Source organism: Dermacentor albipictus, chromosome 3 (assembly GCF_038994185.2).
Source record: "Dermacentor albipictus isolate Rhodes 1998 colony chromosome 3, USDA_Dalb.pri_finalv2, whole genome shotgun sequence".
Taxonomy (NCBI): domain Eukaryota; kingdom Metazoa; phylum Arthropoda; class Arachnida; order Ixodida; family Ixodidae; genus Dermacentor; species Dermacentor albipictus.
In genome coordinates, this window is record NC_091823.1 from 150,468,681 (window position 1) to 150,492,469 (window position 23,789).

Sequence of the window (23,789 nt, forward strand, 5' to 3'; positions counted from 1 at the left end):
CAAGCGTCGATCTATCCATTATATCCTAACTCCAAACAACCACTGCAACCCAAGAGATCCAAGAAACACGGCTGTTGACACATGGCAATAAATTTTGTTGATCGCTAAAATCTTCAGTGCGAAAATTTTGTGTCTTCTTGCCGTCGACTGTTCGTACGGGGTGCTAGCACAAAAGAGGTGCAAGGAAGAGGAAGACGCTTTGCTGTTCCTGGAATTCCAAAAAACTTGTTGTTGAGTAGGGGTAATAGTGAAAAAAGGTTTATTTGGTCTTGAGCTTTCATTTTCGTTTCCGGTTTTTGGAATGCCGGAATGTCATGTTCATAATGTAAAACAAATCAATGGAACGACGAAATCTCTGAAACTCGAGCGCTGGTGCTAGAAGGCAGAAGAAGAGGAAGAAGAAGTGCGGCTACGTCTGGTCGGTCGCCATCAGGTGCTCGGTCTTCACTCGCAGGCAATTTCCAGTTCCAGATAGTGACGTCTTGATTCGGCTACGCATTGTTTTCGTCGCTTTACGACACAGGTAAGTGCCTGATCAGTTCTAGAAAATATGCAGTGACTTCTATTAGATAAAAAGCCGCCGCCCCCCCCCCCCCCTTTCCGTCCTCACCTGGCGGTGAGAACGCGTTACCGTTTAGCGGCTTTTGCTCCTTAGCTGCTGCTGGTTGAGGTAGATCAATGTTTGCTCCTTGCTACAAATTTGCTAAATTTCGGCAGATAGCACGCCAAAAGGTGAAAGAAAACGGCTATTATGGATCAGTGCAAACAACCCGCCGTGGTTGCTCAGTGGTTATGGTGTTGGGCTGCTGAGCACGGAGGTCGCGGGATCTAATGCCGGCGACGGCGGCCGCAATTCGATGGGGGCGAAATGCGAAAACACTGGCGTACTTAGCTTTAGGTTTACGTTAAAGAACCCCAGGTGGTCGAAATTTCCGGAGTCCTCCACTACGGCGTGCCTCATAATCAGAAAGTGGTTTTGGCACCTAAAACCCCATAATTAAAAAAAAAATCTGTGCAAAAAGTAGAAGGCTACTGCGGTTAGAGCTTCGTGAGAAGCCGAATCCGTGGATTCATTCTAGCCGGAGACCCATATTGGCTATGAATAAAGCTGTGCAGGAAAACAGCACCAGTAGCAAATACCGTACCGACTCCCGTAAGCGCCGCACGTTTCTTGCAATATTGAAGTGCGGGCCCTGCCTGGTACCGCGCCATTCGGCCTAGTTTTTCTCACTAGCAGTATGAAATCCGCCGTAATGCCCCGTCATCGCCTTCTCTTGCTTTCAAGTAGCTGCGAGAGAAAATTCCCTGATTCGCACGTGTGGCATCGGTACACTGAATGCACTTGTATCTCAGTTGGAATTTTTTTTCTCCATATTCTGCGCTGCTGATTTGAGGGTGATGTCCTTGCATGGGCCCAAACATTATTTTTGCAGTGATATCATTTCGCAAGGAGATGCACATCGCCCTATAGCAAAGAGTGGTGATGACATTTACTATTCTTTGCATTGCTTTTAGTGCTTGTGGCACGCCAATGTTCACTCATTAAAGTAATAGAGGATTTTTTTTTTGCCTTATGTAGAGCTGTTGGCTGCTTGAGTTATGTGGTTTGCATGTCAAGGTGGTTTAGGTAAACGGTGAGCCTAGGTCAATGTGGTGTTCGTATTATCATTGCTATTGCAATATTCGTCGTAGGCGTACACTTAAATTTATCGCACATGTTTTGTAACCTCCGTGATTTACTTAAGCAGTGGTAAGAGGGTGCACTAGTGTTTGCGTGCACTAGCGCGCACGTAAACACTTCGTAAAAAGCTACATGCAGACACAGGTAAGGGCCCCAGTGAAGATAGTGTATGTTATTCAGTATTTGTGCTATATCAAGCAACAATACATTTTCATAACGATAGATACTGAAAGCTGCTGGCCACTCACCTCACCATAAGACACAACCAAACGCAGAACTTATGTCACCATGATTATTGCGCTGAAACAATAAAGTGTCCATCGTCCCAAGGCAAAAACAAGTGTGCCATGCAACCATGGTTTAACTTGGATTTACCTTGCTTGGCGTACATGCAAGGAAAATGCCGCGGTAACAAAGAGCGAAGCCTTTCTTTCTGCCGGCAACGCCGAGCAATATTACGATCGAACGTTAAACGTATGCCGTGAACGGGCGCCCATTTTGAGGACCCATCATCATGAGCAAGTCATATTTGGCAGCTTTGTGCTTCGCATTTCGTGCTGGGCATCAGCTTTCAGACTTGCTTGTAGTGCAAACCATTCGGGCAGTACTCATCTACGATGACTATTCAAGTATGTGAACAGACGAAACGCGTCATGTGAGAAGCGTGTATTGCAGCCGGGTTCCTCTCTCGGCCTTCTTTCTGCTCACAATGTGTCATTTAGCGGCACGCCCGCGACATTCGGGCGTGGCCTCTCAAATGCGTGGCGCACAGTTGCGTGCAAACATTCAGAAGTAATCCTTCCCTCCAGCACACTAAAGTGTCGGGGGGCTCTGGATGATGTAATTTTCCCTTTACCAAGGCTCTTAGGCGCATGTTTGATGTCATTATGTTGGAAATGTGCAATAATATTGTGATTTATTGCATTCATTCCTTTCTTGCTTTTTTGTTTTCTGTACAATGTATTCAATAGATAGTCCGCGAGTCTTTCTGGCTTTCCTGTACGTAACCCCTCCTCCCCAGTGGTTGCATCGAAATATCGCACCCGTCCTAATATTGAATTATATGTGGGTTACCCATTTTTTTGCTCAGGACTTAATCTACCGAAACACTGGCAGGTTTGCGCAACGTGTCCGTTATTTTCCTTAAATATATGTTTTGAGTAACTTAAGTTCCCTCAGGACCAATGGTAAGCGTTGCCTAAAACGCTCGCATAATGCTTTCAAACACATGTTTAAAGAGGTTTCATACATGATTCTATATTTTCCACAGGTATCTCACTTCGCACACAAATTTGTCAGAGTGTCTTCCACATTTTAGCGAAATGTGACTTAGGTGGCGTGTGTATTATGTCAGGGCAGTGAACCTATTTCTCGGCCACTCGTTAAATGACCTCATATTGATGCAGAGCGCTCGAATAAGCAACCTACTTCAAAATCCACTCACAGCCAACCCACTTTTATCTTTCCATACACATCGCTTGCTAGGCCCTTATATTAGTTAAGCCCTATCGAGGACACCGGGTGTACATGGTCTAACGCAGGGAAACACCAAAAAATATAATTTGAACAAAAAGAATAATTATTAACGCTCATAATTAAACCAGTAATATTAAGATTATGGGATGCAGTTCACTAAAAGTGCGGTTATTGTTTCTTATGTATGAAAAGTGTGCAATGCAGAATGTCTCGCGGGCATGAGGCAACACGCCAAATACCCGCAACGTGGGATATGGAAACACCTAAAGAATTTTTTTTTTTGCAAGCGCTGCATTTGGTGCAAGCACATTTATCTTTGCTGAGAGATTTCTCATAGTGGTCCCCTTATTGTTGGCAAGTTTTTTTTTCCGTAACGCGCAAAGCTCACATCTTTTTCATGTATCTGTACCCCCTATGTAATACCCCTTCGGGGGCCTTTAGGGGTATTATGAAATAAAAATAAAAAAAAGTGCGATCTCCGTGACATTAGTAGTTAAGCAATGGCTGTTTGCGAAGCCTTGAGTCGCAAATAAAAGGCAATCATGTCTGCTCTAGAACGCATTATTACACAGTTTATTGCAGAGAATGTAATCGACCTAAATAATATCGAATTTGCGCACACATGACAAAAACGTGCGTCTGGTTTTCTCTAAACGTAAACTTTCTCTAGCGTACAGTTTCCTTGAGGATCCGGGAAACACTGTAAAAAAAGGTGTCGTAACGCTTTCGATCACATTATTAAAAATTTTTGTTAGATGCATATTTATTGTAGAGGTATATCACTCGGCACACTGATTTGGAATAGCTTTTACTACGTCACTGCTACATTGGTCTTGGTGGCATGTGTAGCTATGTTAGGGCAGGGAGCTAAAAAAGCGCCCGCTCTAAGAGGCACACAGGTTGCGTGACTTATAAAAAAGTACGTACCACTTTAGATAGTCATAGGCTTCAGGAAGACCTTAACAATGTCTTCATGGTGTAAAAAAGGGATCATGCAACTACTAAAAGCAAAATTCTTGGGGCAGCAACATTCATATGGGGACGGATTGCCAGCGAAGCTGTTTAGGCTGCATGCATGGGCTGCGTGCATTATGAAATAATACATCGGTTGTCATACGGAGCCATACTACGCCGACACAAGCGCCGCCGCGGTCACCGCAGCTTCCATGCTGCTGCTGCAACCGCTGCTGCAGCCGTATGGGCACCCCCCCCCTCCCATGTGCGTGACGTCATAACCACAGAAGCATGGGCCACAGGCGCCGTCACCACGCTGTTTCCCCCTTTCCGCGCAGCTCACCTGAGCCCTCATCGCGTCGTAAATGCTCTCGCCTTTCGTTGTTCCACGTAGTCTATCATCGTTATTCCTGTCGTAAAATATGTTTTTTCTTCTCCCGTGTATGTATCATCTCACGCGGATCTTAACTTCATAAAGTTTGCGTGCCGTCTTGCTGCACTAGTGCCTGTAGGGATTATTTCATTCATAAGACAACCACTGAATGGAACCGCGTTCCTGCTTCAACCGCCGCCATCACAGAGACCAAGAGCTTGAAGCTTGGCATACGGCTTTCTGCTAATACTGTTTGTTATTGTTGCTAATTGTTTTTCCCCTATCTCTATACCTGCATAAAGTCTGTATTCTAACTCTCTTTCCTGTAACGTCCCTGGGCTTTGGAAGCATGTTAAATAAATAAATAAATAAATAAATAAATAAATAAATAAATAAATAAATAAATAAATAAATAAACGTGTACCTTGGCTGCAAACTTTTTGAGGAGCTCGCCAGGTACAAGGACACACAGGGAGCCACTCCTTCGTCTCGTGTTTGGCGCCATACACCATAGGTCTCAGTCATGACGTGCCAACAAGGCCATTATGCAGCCATATTGTGCGCTGGGTCGATGTAAATTACCGTCATGGATTAAGCTCATGTGAATGGACACGTCTGGCATAGCAGTGATCAGCTTGCGGACAGTAATATGTGAGGAACCGTGACACTGTTAGGTGACCTCAAATAATCAAGAGCTTTCGTCGTCGAAGGGTTAAGAGGGTCCACGTGATAGACGAGCGGGGTAGTCCGTTCAGGACGCAAACACGCTCACTTCCTATAGCCTACTCCGAAAATTGCCAGACTGCAATCTTGACCAGGCGATCGCACAGTCGTTCTCGCGCGGTGACGCGTACGACTGGTGTGGCTCTCTTCCAGAAGCGTTGGTCATTTCGCGCATTTCTTATTTATCCCAAATGGCATTACCAACGCCCGTGTGACTCCTGCTATTTAGTCGATATACCTTAGTGTAGTCAACAACGAACAAGCGCGTCGCTTGCGTGTAGACTCTGCTGATGTGTCAAAGAAAGTGGGGAGGAAGAGAGAAAGGCGAGACTACAATGCGCTAAGCTGTTTACTTTGTGAGCGCCGATCTGATTGTCTGCTTTACACCACAGAGTCCGCAGCCACGCCTGTGTCCGATAAGCATTCCAACCACGCATGCTTTTCTAAATGTAGATAGATGTAAGACATGTAGCGCAATTTTGGAAGTGGAAAACGATAACCTCAAAATTTATATGAATATTGGAAAACATCCAGGAACACCACTAGAGCCTTGTTGAAATCTAGGAGGCCACATAAACTTTTTTTGTTGTTCACTGGTGTACTTGAAGTTGCTACATAAGAAATAGAACTTTTCAGCGAAGCCGCGTTTTTATCAAGTAATGTTTCCTGCACTCAATGAATGACTGTACTTTACAGGGAAGCGACAATGACGGAGACCAGTAAGCATTCAAAAACATTATTCATCGACTGTGGTACATTGCAGCACAAACTGAATGCGTCCCTGTTGGTGCATATTTGCGACGCTTCAAAAGTGTTCTAAATAAGACCATATAGCGTTGTTCTCATAATAAACATTGGCGTAATCGAAAAAATTGGAATTATCCGGGTGAGCACAATCTTTCTCGCTTTTCTTTTGACTAAAGGCATTTGCCAGACCTGTCAGCATTTGATACATAAACGCCACCATTCGACGCACCACACGTATTTTGCAGTGCCTTAATATGGCACCCACGCTGATTATTAAAGAATCCTTCGCGAAAGATATTTGTGGTTTAGAAATAACCAGATGTTCTGAAGACAAATGAAATAGTCCGTACTGAACAGTTGGTATTGTCTAGAACGAGTAATTTAAAACTGCATATCAGGCTGTTTTAGAAATACCGCGCCCAAGCAAATTTCCCAGAGCGGCAACTCAAAACCTATTGAAGGGCCTTGGTCAGTTTTTTTTTTTGCACTTCATTTGTGGTGTCTTGTAAGCCTTGCGGTTTGTGTCCCGCAACTTCGAGTGCGCGGTATCTATAGCTCGCCATTATCTTCGGCTACTCCTCAGCATCATATGCCAAAAGAAAAACGAGCAGCCGCGGAAGGTTAGAGGGTGCGGCTTGATGCTGCTGAACCCGAGGGTGCAGGATCGATTACCTGCCCTACATTTAAGTTTGAACGAACTGCTGAAGCGCTCATTTACTTCGATTTGGTTGCAGCATGAAGAGCAATTACTACAATTGTAAAAGTGAACGCTGACCCAGAGATTCTTTCTACATTTCTTCTTGCGAGACAGCAAGACGGACATCATTTTTACCGAAAAATGATGTTAGACACAGCCAAAATACTTCTTAAAATGAGTCACCGGTGTTATAAAAAGAAAACACTATTATGCCTCTTTGTCGCCGTGCTTCTAGAATAGATTTCTTAGCTCGTTTATCTGTTTGTTCCCCGCAGGTGTAATGAGTGCCTGAAGTAAAGATCATGAAAAAAAAATAAGGGGTCTACATCAGGGGGTAGAGTGCTCGCTTAGCATGCGACAGGTACAGGGGTTTATACAAAGCAACTCCACTGGAGAACCTTTTTTTTTTGCAGCATGGGAAAAAGGGATACATGTGCAATTTAATGCCCCCAAATTTCTAGAGTGCGTTCTGAGGGACAGTGGACAGTTCAGGAATAATTTTGACCTGCTGGGGTTCTTGCACTCGACTTCGACTCCCACCAAATGGCGTGGGTTAAAGGGCCTTAATTAACTCTACCGTCATTAATTATGGCTGATTTAATTTCGCCCTGTTGAACACCGAAGGCCATGGGTTCGACTCCCATCACAGCTCGAGGGTGCGAGTGCTTTAATAAAGTCGATTTTAATGAACTCTGCTTTAATTATCACCTAACATCGTAGGTTCGTGTTCCACTGAAAGGTCGAAGGTTTGTAGAATGTTTGGACCATGGTGTAGTCACGCCAACACCAGATTGCGCGCCTCATGAGCCACGTAATGATCCCACATTAAAAGATGCGGCACAACGTCGATGGTTATGCGTTAATATTGAATTACTTTAGCGACAAAACGCATTGCGATTGTCGGAACGAGTTATGAATGAGGCGCGTAGTGCAACGAGACTACTCTCCCGCGTTTCCCTGTAACGGTTGTTGGCATCTAGCACAAAGGCCGCCGCCGCAAAACCGACACGTGGCCTCCGAAGTGCCTAAAACAAATAAAGCAACAAGCGTGCATACATGCATAGATGCCACCTGTAAAATACATGAAGCACCCTCAGAATGCTAACGCATTAAAATGAACGGGCGCAGTTGTTAATTTGCCAAGGCAGCAAAACAGACTGGGTTTATAACATTCGGGTGCACATTTGGCCTGCGTGTCGCTGGCGGGGCTTGGGAGAACCAGCGAGCCAAATTATTTTGTTATTGCGTGCTTTTTCCTCAACAGAGACCTTTGTCGTTTGCGCTCACCAAAACCCTAACACCTTTTTCCACCCCAAATCTCTCCTGCCCATATTACTGCCACGCGCATTCTTCTGCCGAGATTCGACTCTGCAGCCGGAATCAAAGTGACACTGTGCCGAACAGCCTCCTATTTTCAACTACCTCCAGTGCTAGTTCGCCGTGCGGCTAATTACGCGCGGTATCGTAGAGTCGCGAAGTACAGCTGCACGTAATCGCGGTTTCACCGGTAGTGGGTTTACAATATACACCGCAATGTGTTTGAACCCGCCCCCTCCCATATTCGAAGGAGGAAGCGTTCATCGCATCTTGTCACGAAGCTGGTTATGACACCTTAAGCCGTAGAGGCATGTGTCCCAGTCGGTGGCGTCATTGCGTCGTAGATTGCGACAACGCGAATGCAGTAGTAGAAATAATCTGTGATCTTTGCAGGACAATCTGTACAGTTCCACCTCTACAGTGACTGGGGACGTGAGAGGGCTGGACACAACGTGTTCTTGTTTTAATGCCATTATCATTTTATTGCGGTATAAATAATAGGGAAAATCAAGCACTTGGCACACACTGTCTGCATGTATGGCTGCCTGTTTGTCTCTGTCTCTACCGTTTTGCCGCCAACTCGGATCACTGGATAAGTTTATAGCCTAGTGGTTAACAGCATCTCTCTTCTGTGTGTTATCAGGGAACCGGCTTTGAAGGCAATCGTCGGGCCAACTTGGATCACGGGAACCTGACATTGCATATGTGCCGTTTTCACGCCAACTCATGTTACTTGGCGTGTGCTACAACTTACGTGCCGCCGTTCCATGAACCTCGTTCATACCAACTTGGATTACTGGGCGCACACGCCAAATAACATGAGTTGGCGTGAAAATGGGACATATGCAATGTCGGGTTCCTGTGATCCAAGTTGGCCGGACGATTGCCTGCAAATCCGGTTCCCTGATACCACACAGCTGAGAGGTGCTGTGAACCACTAGGCCGTATACTTATCCAGTGATCCGAGTTGGCGGGAAAACGGTATAGACACAGAGAAACTGGCAGCCATACGTGCAGACAGTAAGTGCAAAGTGCATGAACTTCCCTAATAATTCTATCGCAATCAATTGATAATGACAATAAAACAATAACATGTTTTGTGTGACACTCCCACGTCTCCAATCACAACACGCCAAACTGTATAGGTTGTCCTGCAAAGCTCAGAGATCATTTCTACCACTGCATTCGCCTTCTCGCAATCTACAACCAATGACGCCACCGACAGGCACATATACCACCACGGACTATCATGTAATAACGAGCTTCCTGACAAGATGCGATGAACGCTTCTTGCTTCGAACATGGGAGGTGGTGGGTTCAAACACCTTGCAGTGTACATTACCGGTGAAACCGGTAATGTACACTACCGGTGTACATTACTGGACATTACTGTACATTACTGTACATTACTGTACACTCCAGTGTACATTACCGGTGAAACCGCAATTACGTGCAGCCGCACTTCGCGACTCTACGTGGAGCGCGTAATTAGCTGCACGGAGAACTAGCCTTGTAGGTTGTTGAAAATAGGCTGTTCGACACGGTGTCACTTTCATTGCGACTGTGGAGTCGAAGCTCGGCAGAAGAACGTGCGCGGCAGTGATATGGGCAGGAGAGACTTGGGGTGGGAAAAGGTTTTAAGGGTTTGGTGCCGTGCAAACGACAAAGGTCTTTGTTGAGAAAGAAGCACGCAAAAACAAAATAATATGGCTCGCTGGTTCTCCCAAGCCCCGCCAGCGACACACAGGCCAAATGTGTACGCGAAGGTTATAAACCCAGTCTGTTGTGGTGGTTTGCCAAATTAACAACTGCGCCCATTCATTTTAATGCGTTGGCATTCTGAGGGTGCTTCATGTACTTTACAGGTGGTATGTATGCATGTATGCACGCTTGTTACTTTATTTGTTTTGTGCACTTCGGAGGCCACTACTGGTTTTGCGGCGGTGGCCTTTGTGCTGGATGTCAACAACCTTTACAGGGAAACGCGAGAGAGCAGTCCCGTTGCACTACGCGCCTCATTCATAACGCGTTCCGACGATCGCAATGCGTTTTGTCGCTAAAGTAATTCAATATTAACGCATAACAATTCACGTTGTGCCGCATCCTTTATTGTGAAATCATTACGTGGCTCAGGAGGCGCAGAATACGGCGTTGGTGCGACTACGCCATGGTCCAATAAAGCTACGACCCTTCGACCTTTTGTTGGAAGTTGAACGCAGGACCATTGGTCTTTATAAGGCACAGGTAAATAAAGTCGAGTCAATTTAAGGAGCCGCACCGACGATCTTTGGTCGGAGTCGAACCTACGAACTTTGGTGTTCAATAAGGCGAAGTCAATTGAGGCACAGTTAATAAAGGTAGGGTTAATAATGTCACTCTAACCCATGCCCTTGTGTTCGAGTCGAAGTCGAAGAATCCCCGCTGGTTAAAATTATTTCGCATCTGTTCACTGTCCCTCAGACACCACTATCGAATTCGGGGCATTTAACTACACAATTTAGTTCTTTTTTTACCATGCTGCAAAAAAAATGAGAACTGCAGCAGAAGTGCTTGGTATTGCTCTCAGTACCTTTCGTATGCTAAGCGAGTGCTCTACCTTCTGAGCTACACTCCGGATTTTTTTTCATTATTTTTATGTCAGGTACTCATGACAAACGCGAGCGCTGAATTCTAAGTGCATTGAGCTCCTCGACTTTATCGCGTGACGGAGGAGCATGAAAATCTTTGCTGAAAACAGAGAATAAAACAAAATAATTGCAGGCTCTGTGGGTGGGTGACGTGCAATAGGGCTCAATACCCAAATTACCAGCGCGGTACACACACAGTTGCACGCACCCGTCGACCCAAAGTGACATCGAAGAGGCTCATAGAAATGTCGCACGTGCCTAGTTTCAGGTGCCCAGTCCAAGTTGGCATTAAAGAGCTTCCTTGAACGGCGGCCTGTAAGTTGTAGCACACGCCCAGCAACATGAGTTGGTGGTAAAGTTGGTGGTTCGCAGCCTTTTCGGAGCAAAGCGTAGTCACGCCAACGCCGGATTATCCGCCCCATGAGCCACGTAATGATCTCGCCGTAAAGAATGTGGTACAACCCATCCTGCGATGACGGTCGATGGTAATGCATTAACATTGAGATACGTTCAGGACAAAACGCGTTGTCATCGTCGGAACCAGTTATGTATGAGGTGCGTAGTGCAGCGGGACTGTTCTATCGCGCTTCCCTAAGAACACTTGTTAGAGCAAAGCGCACCGGCTGCCACCGTGAAACCGGCGCGTGGTCTAACCCACGCAGAACAGTTGGTTTCCTTTCGTAACAGCTTGTATGCATCAGTAACGGTGGATTGTGGAGTACCCCACGGCTCGGTGTTTGGGCCAGTTTTGTTCCTCCTATATATCAAGGATATTGTACGAGATATTTCAGTTCACACTGAACTTTTTTCCGACAATTGAATTGTGTAATCCGAAATTAATACCACATCGGATCAAGTATTGCTGAACAGTGCTCCTTAGAAGATTGCTTCTCGGTGTCGAGAATCGCAGAAGGTGATAAACGCTGAAAGATAAGCTTTGATGAGATTAGCACATAAAAATAAACATTTACACTTTGAATACAATATCAATAACACTTTCCTCTCCGAAGTTAGTAACTGTAAATATTTAGGGCCGTGGATTTCCAACGATCTCGATTGGAATACTCATAATAATTCTCTCACAGCAAATGCGAACCGTAAACGCCTTTTCCCCAGGCGAGCGCTTAAGCTTTCCTCCCCCTTAGTTCACTGCTTGGCTTAGAAATCCTTTGTGCTGCCTATTTTGGATTACGCTGTAATGACATGGGACCCTTTCACAAAAACTAATACTGCTAAACTAGAACATGTACGAAGAAGAGCCGTGCGTCTTATTTATAACCCATTTACGAGAACTTCAGTTACAGGGCTTTTAAACGGGGCTAATCTTTCTTCTTTGGCACAAGAAAATCGTTGTTCGCGATTGAAATTCTCATATCCACTAATAAAGGCGCACTGCAAAATTGGCATAAGGGAAATCGTACCCATCTCGTCCAGATACGCTACTCGGCAAACACAGAGAATCGCTATATCTCCCATCTCCTCAAGTAGCAACTCGTTAAGTTATTCATTGTTCCCGCGTACAATAGCAGACTGGAACCAGCTAAAAAATAACGTCCACGCTGCGCCAACATTACATTGCTTCTTGTCGTGTTTACGGTGACGTTATTTTGTTTGTATCATGTTTAAAGTGACAGTGTTTTATTTCTTTGGTGTAACCTTGTGTGTGCCCAACTTGTATGCCTTGTATTTATTCATATAATAGTTTATTAACCTGTGTATTTTCTGTATATACCGTTGTATATAATAAGCTTGTATCACCCTGCTAAAATCACCGCATGGTGATTGCAGAATTTATCAAATAAAAATAAAAAGCGATGAGCATACCTCTCCAATTCTACGCGTTATCTGTGGTACCATTTGATAGATTTATAGTAATTCGAATGCATAGCCTGTGAAACACAAACATGTTGGATCCAATTACCGAGCCCATAATTTCATCAGCAACTAATTCTATTTAAACGATTGTCCAAATGAAACATCTACAAGAACAAATAGAATTCCGTTAAGATGGGTATTCTGTATTGGTAAGGTGCTTATCCTTAGTCCATTCTAAGTGCTGCTTGTGAAGATTTACCGCGACCTGAGCAGCACAGTTCAAGAATGAAGTTGTTTGGGATGCAGTTTTATTGAATTGAAGGTCGCGAGAAAAAGAAAGTGTTATGTTTTTCAACGCAGATCGTACAGCATGCATTTACGCAGTAGTGCACAGATCGCTTATGTGAAATACCGTGTTTCACTGAAGATGTTACCGCCGATTTGACGCGGATATTTATGAGCCGTACCTGTCGTTTTCTTTGGAAAATCAAGAAAATAGATTTGTGCACTTTAAGTGTTCTCTTGGTCAACTTTGGTGAAATTCCTCAGGGTTAATCTTTATTTTCAATGTTAGTGCCCGATAGTTCTTTATTTTGAAGCGGACATCGCTTACGGGATCTACATTCCCGCTATTGTTTACGTGTTGGCATAAAAAAAAAACAGCAGCTCCATCGGCATAAGCCAGCAGCGGATTTTCGCAAGGATAGGTGAAAAAAGTATTCTGTCGGAACCTTTAGCACGATGATTAGGCAGCGCATCAAAGGATGCGCTGTAACGGCCAATGTTTCAGCCTCATTACTTTCCTAGTCTCATGCGCTTGGTCCCATTCAGATCTGTGACTTTATATTCACGAGTACAGTATGCGCATGGTATATTTTTGTCATAGTATGGGATTAGCTTTATCGCTTTGTTCACTCGTTTATTTAACACGCATAATTAAGAGCTTACACTTCGGGCTTGTTTAATTCGTTCAGTAATATCAAGAGGAAATATCACATGCGTTTTTTATGGTCTCTGCGATATAAGCCAATTCGTTTGATCAACATTCATGCAGGTTTAGAGATCTTATGACGCGCTTTGTTTCTTTTTTTTCTCCTTGTTGTAACAGTGTCACGACAGCACGGTGGCTGCATTTTGATGGGGGTGAAATGCAAAAACGCTTCAGTGCTTATATTTAGGTGCATGTGGAAGAGCACCACGTGTTCGAATTTATTTCCGAGTCCCCCGCAATGGCGTTGCTCATAATAAGATTGTTGTTTTGGCGCATAATCTTTTGTATCTAAGTTCCAACATAATGAGCACAACAACAATGATTTCGAATTACAGCAGATACCTGTTATTTGCATGGCACAAGCCAACGCGGATTAAATTTCAGAGTCTAATTCACAGACTATAGTCAAAGCTTGCCAGTTTTAGTATGCTTCTCAGGAACCTGTTGGTTCTATATATAAATATAACCGAGCACTAAATGTATCGTTACAAAATAACGTTCCGCTTAGATTCAACTCAGCTTTCACTCGGATTCGCTAATATATATGAATCTGTTATCAACGCCTATTTCAGAAAACTGAAATTGGAAAATATTTTCACTTCAGCGTTGACACATTAGTACCATCCCTCGAGCATTATTCAGGACAGATATCCTCAACAAAGAAAATTCTGTAGCTTACGGGGCATTTGATAGATCAATTTCATCATGATTTCTACACTAAAGCAAGATCCATATTGAAAATGCCAAATTTTTCTTCCTTCGTGACATGCTTTTTTTTTTGCTTCGTGACATCATCAAACGCGAATTCTATCTCATTTGCTGAAGTTGCGGTTTTTGAAAGAACGCTCTAGAAGTGCTCAAAAAGGGATGTGTGGCCGTTTTCCTTAAAAACTGCCAGAGACCCGAGAGAACTGCACGTGTTGCCGAGTTCGCATTAGCTGCGCATGCCAGCAGAACAAGGGATGATGCGTGGAGAAAGAAATATTGTAAAGCTCAATTACGAACGCCATAATTACTAATAGAACGCAGTGTTTCAAATGAACATCAGATCACCAAACATATTTATTGATGAAGGTTTCAGAATGTGCTGAAATGAATTTCCTGTTTTTCTTTCATTCGTTTAGGATCGTCGTTGTTCTGTAAGTACAGCTATAATGATTTTATCTGTTGTAAATAATGGAAAAAATCGGAAATATCTTCTTCTAATCTCGTTGCGCAAACACTATAGCTCATTTTAATTTTGTTCAGTCCCCCCCCAAAAAAGTGATTCCAATAAAAGACTCGTATCAGTGCTACGACAGTTTACCTCCCTTTTGTCGCCGGCGTTCTCACTACTAGGTGACATCTGTTCGAATCGAGGGCTATGCACGAGGTTATTTCATAAATAGCCGCCGGAAAAGACTAGGGGCCCTATAACGTAAAACTATTCCAACATGTTTTTGTGTTAATATCCTGGGCCGCTATTTTGAAGGGATGCCTTAAGCCTTATTCTATGCTATTCTTATCATCCACCACACACGGCCGCCTGATACCGTTGATAATGTGCGCATACCGTCGCTCTGACCACTGGTCAAGCGCGAAAAGCCTGAAAAGCATTGAATCAGAAAAGGCATCGCTACAATATACCGCCCCTGATATCAAATTTACGTCAATGCTGACGCAAGCCCCGGGAGGTGACCTGCAGCGTTGTATTAACACGACAGCGTTAAGGAGCTGATGTCGCAGAAAAGCCGGTGTTGTCGGCGTCAGCGGCGTTGGCCATGAGCGATAAATCCCAGAAGGCACTTCATAAATAAAAAACATCTTGCAAGATGGGCTGGTGGGAATCGAACCAGGGTCTCCGGAGTGTGAGACGGAGACGCTACCACTCAGCCACGAGTCCATTCCTTCAAACCGGGACAAAATCGCCTCTAGTGAGTGCGGTGTTGCCTTAGAAACGTGCCGTAGAAAGTTATACTGTGGTGTATATCGGTAATTATGACCACATAACTTACAGAAGTTGCAGTTTCACGAGTAGCGAAGTACGTTTCCGCTAAATTTCTTCTGCGCTCTGCGCACACGCAGAGCCATGTTGCGGAAAACACTGAAGACCCCCTCCTCGCAATGTACGGCGCTGCCCCGACACGTGGCGCGCCACTCGCCCCATGACCGCGTCCGCCTTCATGGCGCGTCGGGGCCCGGCTATCTCTGCCGATCGCGACGTTTGGCTGGCGTAGCGCGTTTGAGTAGGCGGTGCGAACGGGATGCGATAACGCTATCGCGTTCCACTCTTGAAGGCGAAGCTTAATCGTCCTCCAATTCTTAATAGCCCAATCAAACGCGCTCCTCGTCTGTAGGAAGTCACTTTTATTTGCTTAAAAACGAATAACGTTGGCTGAATTGCACGGTATTTCTTATCTCATTGGCTGACAAGAGGCGAGGAGCACGCCCAAGTGGAGAGGTATTTGGTGGGGCCAGAGCCAGTGCACTGAAAATTGATAACCGGATGAAGACGGTATTGCCGGCATCTGTGATTGGTCCGCTTTCCCTTGCTCAGCTTGTGGTGGGTGGTCCAAAATCGCGGTGGCATGCAATGGAATGCTAAGAATGCCGCTAAACGGGATCCTCAGCAAAGAAGAGTTGGCAGAGCGATGTCGTATACGTGCTCAAAAGGGCTCGATAACGTTACACGGCCACGCAAACAGTTTTATTATACGCAAGTAAACACATACTCTCCGGCAGGTGCGCGCAGCCAGTGCCTGAGCGATTGGTGAGCAGCCATGTTCTATTCCTCTCGGAACGGAGCAACCTCCGGCTATTCAGAAGAAAAATCATGTTTGTTAGGTATAATAATGCATCTTTAATGCATACACGCTACTTGGACGTGAGTAGTTTTTGCGGTTTTGTGACGTCGAGTGGCAGACAGGCGAAATGGGCGCAGTCTGAAGATGTTTGAGCAGAAGCAGATGGTTATTGACAGAAAAGCGTCGAATGAGAAATAACATTGTTTCTTTTGTTCGGCCTAACCATGCATAATCAATGTGCACATATATCCGTCGGAACGTTTCAGAGGTTTCAGTGACATCGCGTGGGAGACAGGTGAAGTGAGAGTGGGCCGAAAATTTTTTTACCCATCGTGAAGTGCTGATCGCAGAATTGGAATAGAAAAGTTTCGAATAGCTTTACGTTATAGCGCCTCTGATTATGAACCCCAGCGACGACATTCGAAGCAGCTGCCGACTTCTAGAGCTATCGCATGAGGAAAGAGCTTTACAACAGCGTAATCGAGAATGCAAAGAAGCTTTGATGACCATTACGACCCTGCGAGCGGTGGTCACGCACCCCTGCCATGGTGCAGCAGCCACCAGTACCTGCAACCTTTAACGGCTGCCCTGGAGAAGACCCAGAAGAATGGCTGGACCAAGATTTGCATGTGGATACATCCAACGTGTAGGATAAAGACATGGAGTTCCTTTATGTATTATTTGCCCTCGCCAGCCAAAGAAAAGGTGGTATGAAAACGAAGAGGCCTTGTTGAAGTCGTGGATTTTTTTCAAATCTGAGCTCCCATAGACATTTATCAATATCCTGTGTAAAGAACGACTTGAGATTTTGCTGCACTCACGAGCCCACACAGGCCAAATAAAACTGTGGGTAGAACGGATGCTCATTTTCCGGTGAACGGAGACGAACATGGCAGAAGAAATTAAATACGGCTTTGTAATGCCAACCATAAATGATTTCATTTTCGCTGACCTCGTGCGCAACCCGCCGAAAACGGCTACCGAATTTGAACGAGGAGCGTCTCCCATTAAAAGCACGCTAGACAGCAGGACTCGCCCATATAGCCGCATAGAGACTGTGTCCGATTTAAACGTGCACACAAAGAAGGGAACCATCGACTGCTTGCACAAACATTGTACGTGAAGTTCTCCGCAAACTGCACGGTCTGCTGCCATCGCCATCACAGCCTGAAGAAGCGTCGCTCGACAACGTCATCCGTAAACAAGTTCAAACTCCACTGTACATCCTCCTCCTCAGCCGACGACTCCGGATCGAAACCCTAAAGCCGCTACATCATCTAGCAAGAGGCGTCCTGTCAACCCTAGCCGTGAGCGGTATGTGCAATGAGTGCGACAGCAGTAGCCCACCCACGTTTACAGTAGCTCCCTCAAAGAAAACAGACCTCTATGACCACCAACCATCAACGCCCACTGTGCTTCAAATGCGGTGAGCCCGGTCACATTCTGCGACATTGCCCATGAACAGGCATGGTTCTTCGACGTTTCACCCTTGAACGAACGACGATTAATTCTCGGACAGCGACCCAGCGAAATGGACACTATTTGCGCAGCGTCGACTACTCGCTCTGTAATTCATTGAGGTCACTGTCTTTTTCACCCACATGTTTCGAGGCGTCAAGCCGCCACTACGCAGCGACAAGGCGAGACAGGTTAACTAGTCTTTGTAGGTGAAAGAAAATAAAGCAACCTCTAGAGATGAGATATTGCTTAACGACAAAGTGACGAAGGTGCTCCTATGTTCACGCCACGCGACAATTCTACGGCTACTGCTGTACCCACATAGCTGCGCCCACATAGCAGCTCCACTACACACGCCGATTTCAAAATGTCGTGGCTGTGGCCACATAGCACAGTGACAAGGACGTGCCCCAGCCGTGATAACATCACCAGCCTAAGCCGTGATCCTAAGCCAAGAATGACATGCAACTCTGGGACAAGGATCTCTGACCTGGTTGTAGGCATAGACGACCGTAATGCCACAGCATTAATCGATAAGGCACCGGATTACTCCGTAGTAAGCGAAGCCTTCGATGCGCGGCGGAAAAACCTGACGACCGAATTGTGTGATCCGCAAATCCGCACAGCCGGAGTCCATCTCTTCTCGCCGATCGGCGAAAGCACGACAAGAGTGACTGTTAATGGACCTCGCTGTCGTGTGAGCTTCATAGTTCTGCAGCATTGCTCCCTCAATGTCATCTCTCGCATGGAGTTCCCTAATAAGCATCGAGCGATCGTCTACCTTCGATCCAAGCTCAGCACAACCTCCGTGGCAGAAGCTACATTTTCTAAGACAGCCCTAGGGCATCACGCGGCCCTGAATGTCTTCTATGAAGCAGTTAGCTTATTACGCGAAATACAGAGAAAGTAGAGTGCATCATCGGGGGAAACACGCAGTTGCTCTTAGACAGAGATCTGGGGATAGTGAGAGGCATCACTGATTCCCGGAATGAAAACGCCGAGGCAATGGTGGTAAACTTCAGCAAGGAATTCCGACACCTTAACAGAGGCGCCACAAGTGTAATATTTGAGGAAATAGCGGACATTCGAGACGCCTTCTCGCTTTCCGGTCAATCCCCAGAGGATTCGCATAGCCAAAACCCCTCTCCTGCCTTCTACTCCAACCAAACCTGGCCCATGGACCGACAATACCTAATCTGCAGTCTCCTTCAGTATTACAGGGACTGTTTTGCGCCAGTGTAAAAGGTCAGCCAAAGGCCGATTGCCAAGCATCGAATTGTCACCGATGAACTCATGACCTCTCTGCCAGAGCCCCTGCCGCGTGTCTCCCCAGGAACGCTAAGCTAACCAGGATCAAGGGGACGGATGCTTCGCGGTTAGGTCATTTTGCTTCCGAAGAGTCCTTGGGCTTTACCTGTCATCCTCGCCAAAAATAAAGATGAGAGCTTACTGCTCTGCGTCAATTATCGCATACTCGCATAATTCGCATACTCGCATATCGCATAATTATCGCATAGCCGCTCGCAAGAATCCACGATACCCTCGAACTTCACTTCCACGTCAAATGCTTCGCGTCCACTGGCCCCAATCGCTTGTACTGGCCGATTGAAATCGACGACAGAGACAGTCAAAAGACTACCTTTGTCTCCTCGACTGGTTATTTTTGTTTTAGTTCATCGCGCTCGGGGTTTATTCTGTACCAGCAACGTTTTAACGAGTAATGTACACGGTGTCAGATGTCCTCAAGTGGCAAACATGCCTCGTATGTCTGGGCGACGTTGTTGTCTTCGCGGCTTGGTTTGACCAACACCTTCAAAGCCTGAAAACCAGTAGTGGGCGCAGTGCTATTTCAGAACTAACTATTCGACTACCGCAAGTGGCTCGCTGTCATCTGGGCGATATCTACATTCCATCCGAACGTCTACGGGCGAACATTCGCGGTTTTCGGCGATCACCATACGCTGTACTGGCTTGGCAATTCGAAGGGTCCATTCGGCCGCCTCGCTCGATGGAGCATGTGTCTCGAATAGTGCTTCGTCACCGTAGTGTTCAAGTCTGCACGGAAGAATTTAGGTGCTAATGGCGTGTTAAGACGATCACCCCCCCCCCCCCTCCGAAGGACGATGACGATGAGGACGTTTTTCCTTGGCCTAGCATTTTCGCTCATTAGCAGCGCTGACACCCCGATTTAGAACGGCTAATAGAGTACCTGCAAGGCAAGGCTTCATCAACACTTTCAACGTTGAGACGTGGTTTGTCATCCTTCAGGCTGCAAAATGGCATTGCCGTGAAGAAAAATTTTGCCCGCAACAAAGACTGCATGCGTTCTCGTCTTGCCCAACAGCCTTTGAGAAGAAATCACACAGGCTTCCCACGACGAGCCGACAGCTGGCCATCTCGATATATCCGCACTCTTCCCCAGATCCAACACATACAAAATGTATGGGTGATTTTCTTTTAATTAGTCGATTACGCATTTCAAGTTTTTACACCAGGCTGTATCGCTCCACCCCCTAATGCATGCGTCATGCCGGTGGGCACAAATGTGGGCTGATCCCAGAATTAGTGCAATAGTTGGCCGTGCCGCGGCGGACGTCAAGCACGCTTCAACTACTCTGCCAATAATAATAATAATAATAATAATAATAATAATAATAATAATAATAATAATAATAATAATAATAATAATAAATGAGACATCAATCAAATTGCATTGTTTCGACTCCATGGTTGTACTGGAATCGTTTGTGAACAGCGCATTAACTCAAGACCAGGAGATATTGCCATATATACTATGGACAAAAGATATGTACAAGCATACGCCATCGACTCGCAAAGGGACAACGCCAGCCACTGTGCCGCAAAAACGAAAGAGGGAATAGTGATAGCCACTGTGTATATATCTCCAGGCAAATCCAAGTGTGATATCGCGAAGTTGATGACCATGCAATTTGCATGGGTTAACTGCGATGACACTACGCATGTGATCATCATTGGAGACCAACGTGGACTTTTCAAAACATTGCAAAATATGGTGCGCTCAGTTTGAGCTAGATGATTTTGGTTTCAAGTGCCACACCAATACAAATCGCTCAACTACCCAACGGCGGTCATGTATACACTCAACTTTGGCCAAGGTTCTCATCTAAGGCTGTGCCTTTACCAATCAAAGTGTATCACAGCAATCAACATTGGCCAAGGTTCTCGTCTAAGGCTGTAACTTGACCAATCAAAGTGTATCACAGCAATCACAAAGCTATTGCCACTACCATTACCTGTACCAGTATCTCCACTACCAGCCATAAAACTCAATACATGTACGCTTTTCTAACCTTGTGTGATGTCCCACAGCTTCGCTGGCTATCCGCCCTCACAGAGTGGAATGCCTCCTAAATTTCCTTTTGTGCAAGTAATGTCCGCCTGTTCGAGAAGACCAGCTCAAGGACTAGAATTGCGCTATCTCCAGTAGGCAATGTTTTAAGAAGAATGTGTGAAAGTGTTCCCTGAAACAACCACTATATAAACAGGTTTATTTGGGGAACAGGGGTCTAGAATTATTCAGCGTATAACGTGTGTTGTTTGTATTCGGTTTCTGTCACTGCTGTAATAGAGACACGGTAGCGCGGAGACTGCATTTCAATGGGAATTAGATGAAAAGCGCTCCTGCACTTGGAATTAGGTGCACGGTAAAGAATCCCAGGTGGCCAAAATTATTTCAGAGCCTTTCTCTATAGAATGCTGCATAAGTTTGTGGTTTTGGCATGTAAAATCACAGAATTTACCTTTCAATAGAATTGATAGAACAGAAGCACGCTCGCAGTATTGCATGTACCAGTTTTCATCTGGCACGCTCCTATGCAGGCCAGGCTTCAAGATAGAAAACCAAGGCGTGCCACAAAGCTAACTAGTTCCTGTAAGCTTCTCGGGAACCTGTTTGTTCCCGAGACTGGATCTTAACAAAATAACGGATAGATCATTACAATATAACGAGTCACATGTATTGAACTCCGCTTTTACTAGGTTTTCCTCTTATACATGCATCCGCATTGAACGCTTATTTGAGAAAAGGGTAAAAGGGGGATCTATTCAGGTCAGCGTTTTCGTATATGTAGCGATCTCGCAGGAATACTGAGGATAGTTGTGAATACTAAAGGAAGTTCTGTAGTTTATGGTGCATTTGATACCACGATTTTATTAACGTTACCATGCCAAATGAAAAGCCATTTTGGATAAGCCAAGTTTTTTCATCGATATGGTATGATTTCTTTTTTGCAGCGCAGGGAACAACATCGGAGAGCGGTAAGCAATCACCAAACCTTATCGTGGTGATCGTATTTGATTTCTCTTATTTTATTCTTTTTTGCAGCGATGCCATACAAATTCTCGCACGGTCACCTGAAATTGCTTGATCAATAACTCAGCTTATCTTCATAGCAAATTCCATGAAAATTCCGACTGTTCACTGACACAGCTGGGAAAGAGCAAATGCATAACTGGTACGACGCATAAAAATTTGAAGAAGCCGTCTATTGAGTAGCTATTTTTGGACGAAAACTTTAACTTACATACTTGAAACTTTTCATATGCACAAAGAATGGAGCGTTGCTAAATTTGTGCAAACATGACGCTCCTTTCATATTCGGTCCCTTCAGAGGAGTGTGAAAAATTTGTAAGCTTTTCATGTAACACCTCGAAACTGACAAAAAACGAATATTCAGCAATTTTATTTAAAACCCAACTTTACACACACTTCATCATTTGCCTGTATAATGCCTGTAATACAACGCGCATTTACTAGAAATAGAAATTTCTATGGGGATTCTTTTTCTCAATGCCGCGAGAACACGCATACAACTTTTTTGAGCACTTGTCGCAATTCCAAGCTCCCTGTATAATGGCTTGTTTCCCCCATAGAATGTGACAGCATGGTTTGGATCTGGGCATGACCTCCTTACGTGGTATTCAATCAATATGCGGATGGCGCAACAGTGCGCGGAAACCAACCAGGGATTCTCAGCTGGGACAGCGCGCTGGCAGGTGCCAGGCTTGGGACAGTTATAAGGATGAACGCAGGGGGCGACGTTAAAGATTTTGCATGTGCGTGTGTACCTGATGGTAAACCTTCGGTGTTTGTCACCGCACAACGAAAGGATTACGCGTATTCAGCCCGACATTTACTTCGCATACCGCTCCGACCAATCTATGCCCCAGGTGGGGTACGCACATCGCTCCTCCTCACGAACGCTAGTGTGTGTGCGCACAACACTCGTGTCATCAGCGGAATCCAGAGCGCGGCCTTGCGGGTCCAGGTTATTCTGCAAGTGTCTACGAAGATGTTTATTATATCTGGTGCTAAACTGCTGATCGGCTGAGAGCGCCTGTCTCCTTCTGATGCGTACGCCGACCCAGCCAGTCATAATTTCAGCAACAGACGATATGGAGATGTCCACTAGGTGTAATCTTGCAGAATACCCCTCCCCCTCCAAACCTGGTTCCCCTAGAGTCGACCGAGCAGAGAGTGATTTTGCGCTCGCGCAGCTTCGTCATTTTTGCAGCCAAACGCAATTCGCGTCTGTGGAGGCCGTACCCCCCAAGCGCATGCTACGCATGCGCACTAGATGCCCGGAAAGCAGGATGGTGCAGTTTAGGGAACTTAAGTGCAAGTCTATTTTTTAGAGTGGTGACACCTTTTGCAGGCTTACCGCGGCCAGCTAACTAGGAGGGTGATACATTCCGATAAATTATATGACACAGGCCACAGTATGGCAAAAGTCTGTCTAGTGAGATCAGCTTGTTCGCAAATTTTGGTGATGCGAAAGTAATCCATCTTCTTTCTTAAGATAGATGATTAAGCTTTCCAGAACAATAAAAAATACCTGTGCCAGATAACATAAATCTTGTGCTTTAGCTAGATTATTCGAAGGGGCGGACATTACTCTTACGAGAATTTTAACACATCAACTAACTAACAAAGCCACCAGTTAACGTCATTACTTACTTTACGGCACATATTGTTACAAGCACGGGGAAAGTGTTTATATAGGCGTGCGAGAGCAGGAACAGCCGGCTACGAACAACAGGAATGGCCGCTGCACAGTCTTCCTTCTTCTCTTCCCTTCTCTTCTTGATCCCCGCCGCCCTTTTACG

The 23,789-nt window shown here is 45.3% G+C and overlaps 1 protein-coding gene across 1 annotated transcript in view; it reads left to right on the forward strand.

Annotated features, from left to right (window-relative positions):
- The first annotated feature begins 403 nt into the window (after positions 1-403).
- Positions 404-23,789, forward strand: part of LOC139057624 (probable serine/threonine-protein kinase fhkB) — a 143,957-nt gene continuing 120,571 nt past the window's right edge. The window contains exons 1-4 of the mRNA XM_070536176.1: positions 404-523; positions 5,904-5,926; positions 14,526-14,540; positions 21,918-21,941. Of these exons, the coding sequence (XP_070392277.1) occupies positions 5,914-5,926; positions 14,526-14,540; positions 21,918-21,941 (52 nt within the window). The 5' untranslated portion in view covers positions 404-523; positions 5,904-5,913. The remainder of the gene's footprint in view (positions 524-5,903; positions 5,927-14,525; positions 14,541-21,917; positions 21,942-23,789) is intronic.